This window comes from Aythya ferina (assembly GCF_964211825.1).
Source record: "Aythya ferina genome assembly, chromosome: 20".
NCBI classification, from domain to species: Eukaryota; Metazoa; Chordata; class Aves; order Anseriformes; family Anatidae; genus Aythya; species Aythya ferina.
This window is the reverse complement of record NC_140318.1, coordinates 9,132,047-9,142,622: the sequence shown is the minus strand read 5'-3', so window position 1 is coordinate 9,142,622 and position 10,576 is coordinate 9,132,047. Positions and strand designations below refer to the sequence as shown.

General features: G+C 48.7%; 1 protein-coding gene across 2 annotated transcripts; it reads left to right on the top strand.

Moving 5' to 3' along the window:
- Positions 1-6,780: 6,780 nt before the first annotated feature.
- ATP6V1G1 (ATPase H+ transporting V1 subunit G1) lies at positions 6,781-10,445 on the top strand. Of its 2 annotated transcripts, none has more exons than XM_084494354.1 (3): positions 6,781-7,001; positions 8,228-8,328; positions 9,702-10,445. In XM_084494354.1, exons 1-3 carry the CDS (start codon positions 6,920-6,922, stop codon positions 9,873-9,875), a joined length of 357 nt encoding a protein of 118 aa, XP_084350480.1. In that variant the 5' UTR covers positions 6,781-6,919; the 3' UTR covers positions 9,876-10,445. The 2 variants fall into 2 exon arrangements, with proteins under 2 accessions (XP_084350480.1, XP_084350481.1); XM_084494355.1 differs by having other exon boundaries at positions 6,842-7,001; positions 8,228-8,507.
- The last annotated feature ends 131 nt before the right edge of the window (positions 10,446-10,576 follow it).

Here is a 10,576-nt window from a genome sequence, read left to right as displayed (position 1 = left end):
GCCCTGGCTCAGTCCCTGGATGTCTCAGGGCTCTCCTTGGCTTGGATCTAATTTCTGACACGAGCTGTAAATTTGCCCCAAATTAACACGGAGAGCTGTGGCCCTGAATCTGAGCTGGACTGCCAAAGCTGCTTTGTGTGCCTTGCTGACAGCAGCAGTTGGTGCTGCTTGTCCCATCTGTCTACGTGCAGACTCCAGCTCAACGCTTAGCCTTGTACCAGGAGCAGCTGCTCTGTGCTCCTCACACACCAGGGAGCTTGGGGCTGCCACTGGCCGCTTGCTGGTGTGGTTTGGCTGCTGGAGGGCACCTGGGAAGGGGCTGCACCCCCAGCACCCTCCTGCAGGGCTGCTTCAGATGAAGCACACTTGAGAGCACCCAGGAGACGGCTGGCAGCAGAATAAGCCCTGCCCCAGCCCTGCTGCTGACTCCCTGCAGGCAGGTGGTGGAAAGGCAGCTGGAAACTTTGGCAATGTCCTGGAGTCTGCATTCAGTGGTTGTGTAGAGAAAACTCTGCAGGAACCACCCTGGATTGCTCAGGCCTTGAGATGCAGGGGGTCCTCAGCCCACCACCAAGCAGCTCAGCACATCCTGAGGCTCTGAAAGCTCAGTGCTGGAGGATGTCCTGCCCCTGCCCTTCATGCCTGGAGCAGCCATGTCCTGTCCTGGCTCCAGGCCCTGCAATGTCAGTCCCAAAGTCTTCCCCAAAAGGACTGTCCTGTAGATTGGGGAAGGGAATTGGGATGACAGCTGTTGCATTACTTGTGTCCTCATCTTAAAGACCTAAAAGCCAGCAGCCTTCCCTTTCTTTGTCCTCTGCATTCCCAAAATAGAGTTTAATCAAGTGCTTTTGGTCTTTTCCCGGGTATTGCTCCGTGCTGAATTTGTTATATTCTCGTAGACAGACTCATGGCTTTCTGAGGCACAAAACAGCCCAGCAAGGAAAACCCCAGGCCACCTATGTAAGATGACAATTTATTGTTCTTGATAACCAATTTGTTACCATGGCTGTTTCAGGTTAATCACACTGTTAATGTCCTGAAACCTCCTGAACTGCAATCTCATTACATGGCACCCAGCTCTGCTCCCATGCCCCTGCCCGTTACACAATTAAGCAAATGATGATTGCAGCCTCCGTAACACAGCAAACCCAATGGCCCTGGGCTGGCTCCGCTGCGACCAGCTGCTGAAGAACCCTTCTTGGCAGCAGAAGAGAGAGCCGTGAAGCTGATGGATGAGGTGGTGGGGAAAGCACTCTTATTTTTTTATTTTTTTTCCTGCAGCTCAGTGCTGTCTGGCAAACCCCAATTGAAGTGGGAGGGATGGAGCTGGGTTTTGGTCTGGTGAGGGAAGAGCAAGAGGAGAACAAGGGGGTAAGTTGGGTAAGCTAGGTGGATTTAATTCCCCAGTGTTAGTAACTGGGGGTCTAATAGGTGCTGAGCAGTGCCAAAGCAGAGCAATTTTGGGGGCTTGTTTGTCAGGAACATCAGGAGCATGAGAGGGTTGTGCTGGCTGCCGGCCTGTTTCGGGCCTCTTTCCACAGCTCTGTGTCAGGGCACGGGGCCAGTAAGCATGGGGGTGCAGAGCCCAGGCTTCCCCAGGTGTTTAACAGCCTAAAAACAGAGGCTAGTCATTAGGATTTTTCCATGAATGCTGTAAACGTTTCGGTTCCAGCAGGGAGCTGTGCGCAGGGGCTAACCCAGCTCCGAGGGCAGACCACAGGCTCCAACCCCAGCTAGGCCGGGAGCGGATGGCGTCCCCCTTCCCAGGGCCACCCAGAGCATTTGGCTGAAATTTGGCAGGGAAGCTTCTCGCTGCTGCTTGTGGAGAAACTCTGCCTCATTTAGCAGGCAGGCGGCCTGCGGCTGGCTGGTGTGAGCAGTGCTGTGAGGAGCCTGCCCGCGGGGAACTGCTGTGCATCTCCTTGAGCCCAGAGGCCCTGGCTAGTGCCCCAGGTGCTGTCCCTTTGGAGGAGCACGTGGTGGAGAAGCATCTCCCAGCACCCACATCTTCTCTTGTGGTCTAGTAGCAAAAAGAGCTCTCTCCCACTGCTCGATGCTGGCTGGCATCCCTGTGCTGCTCGGTTTTGGTGTCTCATAGCATATTTTTCTCCATTTCCCCAGAGTCTGTAATGAGCATCCAAATAAAATTGAGGCCTCAGACACTTGATATTTCTGAGCAATATTGATAATGAATGAGACTTCTACTGCAATCTGTCATTTATTCAAACATCTCTCAAAGCACCAAGCAATCTACATAAGCGGGGTTCATTTCATCCATCACTGAAATGCAGTCACCAGAAAGCAGTGGTTTGGGGCAGACAAAGCCAAGATGAAAACCCCAGAGAGAGGTTAAACAGTAGGGGAAGCAGCACTGAGCAGGAGGCTTCCTGCAGGTGGAACAGGAGCAATACCGTGTTCTTGCAGAAGCTGATGAAGAATTGATAGTTGCCTTCAGCAGTCAGAGCTTTGGTGCTACATGTTAGAGGAGAAACCACTTACCAGGCTATAACAGGACCTGCCTTGTTTTGTCATCATCACATCTAAAACCCCGTTCCAGGCAGTGCTGTATGGATGTGGTTGACTGCCAGTCTTGCTCCCTAACACTGGGACACTGATGGCGTTGCAAGCATCGGGCTTGGGGACAATTATTTTATGTCACCTGGACCACAGAGAGGCTGCAGCATGGCTTGGGGAGATGGGGACATGCTGGTGGGCAGGAGGAACCCAAGGGAGCCCCTGAACTGCCTTGCTACCCACTGAGGCAAGCCTGCACGGCTTCCCTCGCAGCATCCCAAGGTTGCATGCTTGTCCCAGAGAAAGGTAATGAGAGCTGGCACTAGAAATATGGTTTCTTGAACTGTTAAAAAAAAAAAAGTCAATTCTTTATAATACAAACATAAGTCCATTCTGCTGGTGTAATTCTGTCACTGCAATTGGGTTATTGCAGGCTTTAAATTGCCCTTGATCGCAGACTCCAAGCGAAAAATGAAATGTTTTCTTTCATTCTGGGTATTTTGGGCCAAATTCTTGGTGTAGATTGGGTACAGTCAAGCAGTACCAACTTGTATAGGTGGAGGTTTGATTCTTCAATTTTAAATTCTACTGCTATGCTGTGCTTGGATTTCTATTACTCAGCTCATAAATGTAAAATATTCCCTGAACTATGAATTCTAGTCAATTATTCATTGGTAGTTTTTAAACTATCAACCAGCGATCATTTATCCACAACCAACAGTTGCATCATCTCAATGCCGCAGTGATTTGTGTTAATGAATTAAACCTCAGAAGAGAGAAACCAGCTCAGTTCCCAGGCATTCAACACAAAACCTTTTTGAAAGAGCAGACAATTGCACAGCAGAACATAAGTCAGGGAATGGAGCATAACGCATCCAACTGAAGGTGCAGGGGAATTTAGAGAGGGGAAATGTGATTACCTGATTTGGAAAGAAGCCAAACATAACGGTTAAAATCTTGATCTTTATGAAATGTCTTGGAATCCGTAATGACTTCAGGTTCAAAAAACATTGTGCATGTTTTCTGTGCTTAGAAACTGAAAGAAAAACAAAGATGAAGGAAAACTGTTCCTTTTTTTTTTTTTTTTTTTTTTTTTTTCTTTCTTCCTGGTTCTAGAAAGGTCTGATTTATTGATCAATTCTGAAACCAGTTTAGCATGTGCCTGGAGTCCTGAGCCAGCATAGAACAAAAGCAGAAAGGCAACAGACACCTCTCCAAAATAAAAATTGGTCTTTAAGGCTTGCAAGAAAGAAAACCCAAGCTTTTCCTGACACCGAGGCAGTGTTTCTGAAATACTGAACTTTTTCTGCTGCTACCTATCTCAGTGCACGCACAGGCAGAGCCAGGCTCAGGTGGGTCAGCCCTTGCAGGGCAGCCCAGGGGAATTGGTTTGTGTCAGGAGATTTTTAACAACTTGTTTTCCCATGGCAGAGGGTGGGAATAGCCTTTGTCTTCTAAAGATATTCTTTCTACAGTCTTCCACTGAATGTGGGGTATGTGAAATTTAGGGTGAGTTGAGTTTATGGTCTAAGCAATCAGCACCAGGCAAATAATGGGGTGCTAGTGCCAGTTGCAGCAATAGCCTCTTCCTCTGTAATAGCTAGTGATGAGCTTGTGTACAATTAATCTTGGAGGAATAAAAGACAAGTTCAGAAGTACTTGTGCTACTCAATTATAAACCCCTTGCTGATAGGGTTAAAGCTGTATAAGTATCTCTTTATGCATGCCAGTGCAGGTCTGGGAATTGGAAACCCATTTTTCACAGTGGGAGAAATTCTTGTTCAAAATTTGAAGCGGAAAATGGATCAAAGAGCTCTGAGATTCACATGTGCTTCATGTGACCAGCACCATGAGGCTTCGGTTAGCTTTTGAGCAGTCTTAAGCTGAAAAGCAGCGCAACCAAAGGAAGCATTGCTTATACACAAACTATTATTGTCTTATTTGTTAAGCATCAAAATGAAGTTGTCAAAAGCTCATCAGATGTTTTTGGTCAACCCAAAGCTGTACTTTAGGTGGGATTTTTGCCCGAAAGCTTTGTGCAATTATAACCAGGATATGTCTGGTGGTAGAAAAGGGAATCATTATCTTAGGAGTAGCAAGTCCAAAAAGCCTGATCATCCTGGAGGAAAATAACATCCTGGTAACTGTTGCTTTTCTGCAAGCCCCTGGAGATGAGCTACAATGCCTTCAAAGCATTCTGCTGCGAAGAAATTTGTAAGTTCAGCTCAAGTGTTTTAGTTAGCAGTATACGAAATCTCTGAAGACTGGCAGCAGCTAACAGGGATGATGATGGATGGAAATGGGAACAATGGCCATTAACTGAGGGCTGTGGGAGCTGGAGGAAGTTTAATATTTGGAGAGTTTTGCACGGGTGAGAGAAGGACAGGGGGCTCCTCTTGGAGCAAGATGAGAAAAAAATCATTTCTGGGCCAATTCTGTTTCGAAATGGCCTGGTTCTGCACCAGCTGACCACGACCAGATCCTAGGTAGCTTTTTTGGCTTGTCCAGGTCTGCTGGGTGTCCCCACAAGGCTGACAGTGCCTTGGGGACGTGCCCACATCCATACCCAGCGGCTGCTTCTGCTCCTTGGCCACACACTTTGCCTGTCCCTGGCTTGCTTTGAAACAGAGATTTATGGTCAGAGCTCTCCTCCCCATCTTTATCTTCCTCTCGCTGAAGCGAGCGTTAGGCTAGGTTGACAGGCCCACTTAGTTAATCTCCGGGCCCTGCTGAAGGTCACCTTGACGCACGCTCATCATCCCCGTTCCCCTCTGTAAATAAGCATTTGATTCATCATCTCGTGTCCCCTCCATCATGGGGAACGGGAGCGGTGTGCCAGCCACCACCCTGTGGGGATGTGAGTCACTGCCTCAGCTCCCGGCACTTCCACCCTGGCAATAATCGTGATTTATGCTCCAAAAAGTACCAGGGAATCGTGGTCAGGGCTCTGAATTGTCACTGGGATATGAGGGCCGAGGGCTGGGTGGGGTAGAGCTGGTGCCTGTACATGGGGCTGGTCTTCCAGGTGCCCTCAGTGCAGGTATTTGGGGTGGCCACGAATCCTGTGTGTCAAGTGGCTCTGTGCTTGGGGGCAATATTAGGATCGTGGAATGGTTTGGGTTGGAAAGGACCCTAAAGCCCATCTGTTTCCAGCCCCTGCCATGGGCAGGGCCCCCAGCCCCCAGCCTCAAACAGCCTGGCCTTGGGCACTGCCAGGGATGGGGCACCCACAGCTCCTCGGGGCAGCCTGGGACAGGGCCTCAACACCCTCTGAGTCAAGAATTTCCTCCTTATACCTCATCTAAACCTACCCTCTTTGAGTTTAAAGCCATTACCCCTTGTCCTATCACTGACAACAAGACCCTCCCCAGCTGTCCTGCAGCCCCTTCAGGCCCTGGCAGCCCGCTGTGGGGTCTCCCCGGAGCCCTCCCTTCCCCAGCCCAGGTGGCCCCGCAGCATTAACGTTAACATCGGCATTAACAGCAGTGTTAACATTAGCACTGCCGTTAGCGTCACCGCTAGCATTAGGGACATCAACATTCACGCCACCATTACCGCTACCAGCATCCCCATCAGCACTAGCATTAATGCTAGCACTGCCATCAGTGGCACGCCACGGGTTTCCTGGGTTGCCACGATGATTACAACCATTAAAACCCATGATGTTTTTTTATTTCTAATTTATAAATCGATAAAATCAACTCATAATCAGTAACAATAATTTACATTTTATTAAAAATGCACCCATTACTTCAACTAATACCATTATTTTATTAATTTTTACTATCTCATTAATTTATTAACTTTAGAATTTAAAAAATTATATCTTATAGTTTATTATAATTTACTATTATAATTTATTATTATATTATAATTTATTTATTTAATAGAAGATGAAACCCTTTATTTTTATTACTTCTACTAATTTTAGAATTTTAGAATTTATAAAAGTAACTTTCAAAATTTTATTTATTTAATAAATATATTAGAAACCTTTTTTTAATCAATTTTGTTAATGTTAATTTTGTTAATTTCGTTAATGTTAATTTTGTTAATTTCATTAAATGTATTAAATGTATATTGTATTAATGTATTAACTTAAAATTAATTTAAACGCATTAAATGTATTAAATGTAAATTTATTAAGTTTATAACGTCTAAAATGTATATTTTATAACTTATTTATTTTTTTAATTAAAAAAACCCCCCACAAATCCCATCCTCGAGATGGGCGAACAAGCTGGGGGGGGCTCGAGGGGCGTGCCCGGGTGAAGGGGGCGTGCCCGAGCGCGCGGCCCGCGGGAGGAGGCGTGGCCGGACGGCGTGACGCAGCACGCAGCGGCGCGGTGACGCATTACGCAGACGCTGCCGGCAGAGCAGCAGCAGCAGGAGGAGGGGCGCGGCCATGGCGAGCCAGTCGCAGGGCATCCAGCAGCTGCTGCAGGCCGAGAAGCGCGCGGCAGAGAAGGTGGCCGAGGCCCGCAAGCGTGAGTGCGGCGCGGGGCGGGCGGCGAGGGGACGGGGCCGCTCTGAGCCGCGGCTGGGCCCGGCGCGGTGCTGGGTGCTGGGCCCGGCGCTGGGCGGCCCCTCGGGGGGGAGCCCCCGGCTGGCGGCAGGCTGCTCGGAGCCCCCCCGCATTAAGCCTGGCCCCGAGGGGTGCTGCCCTTCACGAGCCTGGATTGCGTCAGGGTAGTGCGGCCGGCAGGGCCAGGGAGGTGATCGTCCCCCTGTGCTCGGCTCTGGTGAGGCCGCACCTCGAGTGCTGGGGTCAGTTCTGGGCCCCTCACTGCAAGAAGGACATCGAGGCCCCGGAGCGTGTCCAGAGAAGGGTAACAAAGCTGGTGAAGGGCCATGAGCACAAGTCATGTGAGGAGCGGCTGAGGGAGCTGGGGGTGTTTGGTCTGAAACAGAGGAGGCTCAGGGGAGACCTCATTGCTCTCTACCTCTGTTAGGACCAGGGGGGTTGGCCTCAAGTTGTGCCAGGGGAGGTTCAGGTTGGAAATGAGGAGACATTTCTGCTCAGGAAGAGCAGTCAGGCACTAGGACGGGTTGCCCAGGGAGGTGGTGGGGTCACCGTCCCTGGGGTTGTTCAAGGAGAGGTTGGACGTGGTGCTTGGGGAGAGGATTTAGTGGGTGACATTGGTGGTACCAGTGGTTGGACCAGATGATCTTGAAGGTCTTTTCCCATTTTAATGATTCTGTGATTCTATGATTTGTACCCACTGATGGCGTTGCAAGGAGCAGCTTGTTGTAACGCCCTCTGAGGATAACCCTGAGTGAAGAGTTTTTTGGGAAGCCCGGGGGGGAAGTCATGCAGTACCCAGTTCTCTCTCTTGCTTGTACAACTGAACTGAAGCAAAGCTGAAACTTTGTGTTCCTCCTCCCGTGATGTTTGAGGTCACTCTGAGATGCTCACATGAGCAAAGCCGGGCCTGCAGCTTGCCTCGTGTATCTGCTGGATGTGAGAACTGCTCCAGCTGTGGCTGCTGGAAGCTGGGTGCTCGGTGAGCCGGGCAGTGGTTTGGCGTTACTTGGGGCAGCCTGGTGCTCCTGAGGCTGACACTGTGAAGCCAGGCGGGTGTGCAGTTTGTGTGGTGCTGTCGTAGCAAATGTCACAGTAATGGTTTTGCATCAGGGCGCTGGAGGGGTGGGGGGCAACATGCTCTGAGTACTTTCGCTTCTGTATTTCACATGCTGTGTTCTTTGGAAACAGGAAAGAATCGGAGGCTGAAGCAGGCCAAAGAAGAAGCCCAGGCAGAGATCGAGCAGTACCGCCTGCAGAGGGAGAAGGAATTCAAGGCCAAGGAAGCAGCGGTTGGTTTGCTAGAGCACTCCCTGTTACCTATCCAGTCCCTTAGCCATAAAACTGCGAGTACTTGCTCTGAGAATCACCCTCAGGGTGGAACACATTACCAGAGGTCTACTTCCCCAACTGCCTTCCTCTGATGCACAGCCACGTGTCGTGGAGACACTGGTGGAAGTGAATCAGCGTGGTATGTTGTGCCCTGAGAGCCAGAGCTACTCAGGGCAGTGAATTAGCGTGGTAAGCTCGTGTACCCCTTGGTGCCCTGGGTAGCAGCATCAGAGAAGACAGAGCTCATTGCTCCTATGGCCAGCTGGGTTCCCTGGTGCTAACTTGGTAGAAACCACTTGCCTGGTGGACGGCGCTCTTTTGCTGAGAAAGCTGTGAGGCCTGTGCCCTGCTCAGCCTGGCTGTGTGCTGGGGTGTGCGTCCTCCTCTCGCTCTGAGCAAGAGGAGTTAGAGCCCAGAGGTGCAGAACTGAGGCCCCTTTCTCACGGAGGGCTGTAGCACAGGTTGGGTGGTTTTGCTTGCTGTGTGTCCCTGCCATTTCTTTTGAAATCTTCTGGAAACGATCTGGCAGCTCTCCATCTGGCCAGGTTTTGGTTAGCACAGAAATGCCCCCTCTTTTCTGTACAACAGCCTTCCTGCCAGTTGGTCAAAATGAATTTGTTAAAATCCCATTTTAGTTTGGTAATACCAGGTAATTCCAGACTAACAAGTAGACTTTACTGCATGGCAGTTGGTTCTGCTTAACTTACCCTTCTACAAAGAGAGAACCTCTTTGAATTTGAGTCCCAGGGTACTCTCTGTCTCAGCGTACTTTTCCATTCCTCTGTTTTCCCCACTTAAAATGGGAACTTGCTCTCTCTGCCTTTGCTTATGGAGCAAGGGAGATGCTGTAATCCATGAGAAACTCCTTGGTGTGCATATCACGCATCCCGCAATCCTGGTAACAAGCCAGGGATTTTTATAAAGATTCTTCTAGCAATGGGGTGATGTGAAGACTGGGCTTAAACTAAATCACAAGTACTTATTTCCTTATACCATCAGCTACAGCAGTGCACAGGGATTCACAGTTCCAGTTGCTGGTACAGTAGGACATTGACTTCTGGAATTCTTCTGAAGCTTCTGCTCTAAACTGGTAGCTAATGGCTGAGAAGATAAAAGCACATGGGCTGTGGGTGATAAACTAGGGCAAGTTTTGGGGGAAATCTGAGAGGACAATCGAAGTGTACTCCTCTGTCCTTTCAGAACAGTTATTCCCCGGCAAAGACTAGTTGAGGTGCACTGAGGCAGTACAGAAGGACAAAATACAGAGCTAATCATAATGTTCTCTCTGTGAAACAACTTGCATGTCAGCTTCCTCTTTCCTTTGCTATTGTAGGCACTTGGATCTCATGGCAGCTGCACCACTGAGGTTGAGAAGGAGACCCAGGAAAAGATGAGTGTAATCCAGCAGAACTTCCAGAAGAATCGTGAGGTGGTCCTCTCCCAGCTGCTGTCACTGGTGTGTGACATCAAACCTGAAATCCACGTGAATTACCGCATCAATGGGTAGTGGTGGAAGAAGGAAGAAGTGTACAGGAAATGCTGGTAGCAGCATTTGAGCTTCAGGTGGAATGTACAGCTCTCAGCCATACCTTACCTGTTTTGTGAAGGTGTTAAATTATTTCAGTGAGTTGTAGGCTATCAGCATCTTGTCGGACTTCTGTTGGTTTCTTCATTGCCATAGATTTAGAGCTTAAACTTTACGTGACCGTGTCTCAAATCTGTGCTAAGTTATTAAATGTGTTCAGGCTGGCACATTAAAGCTCCCTTATTTCGGGATAGTACTCAGTGAGAGCCTTTCCTCTGAGAACTAGAAAGGGGAGAGGGATGCTGGCCTTGAGCCAGTAATTTAGACCTGCGTAACTGTATTGTTGACCAAAATGCATTTTTAGTGTGTTGTAAGCCTTCATACAGGGTTAAACCTCATCAGAAGAATTCTCTGGCTGTACAGTGCTAGCTGATAATCTTCAGGTGCTTGAGTTTCTCTGTATTGAATATCCTCTGTATATTCTGCTGTTAGCTTGAGTTACAAGTCTGGCACCATGACACTTGAAAGTAAAAACACTCAGTGAACTCCAAAGTCTCTTTAGTCAGTCTTGTGCCTGCTAACTTGTTCTGAATCCTGTCAGTACTCTCAGTGTGTTGCATGAAGAGTCTGGACTGAAGAATGAATATAAAATATTGATAAAAGTAAGAGAAAACAAATGTCTG

Bases quoted from the DNA above. Each gene is read 5' to 3' on its own strand.
- ATP6V1G1 (XM_084494354.1), top strand. From the start codon at position 6,920: ATGGCGAGCCAGTCGCAGGGCATCCAGCAGCTGCTGCAGGCCGAGAAG. The intron at 7,002-8,227 runs GTGAGTGCGGCG...CTTTGGAAACAG, and splicing joins GGTGGCCGAGGCCCGCAAGC to GAAAGAATCGGAGGCTGAAG. The intron at 8,329-9,701 runs GTTGGTTTGCTA...TTGCTATTGTAG, and splicing joins TCAAGGCCAAGGAAGCAGCG to GCACTTGGATCTCATGGCAG.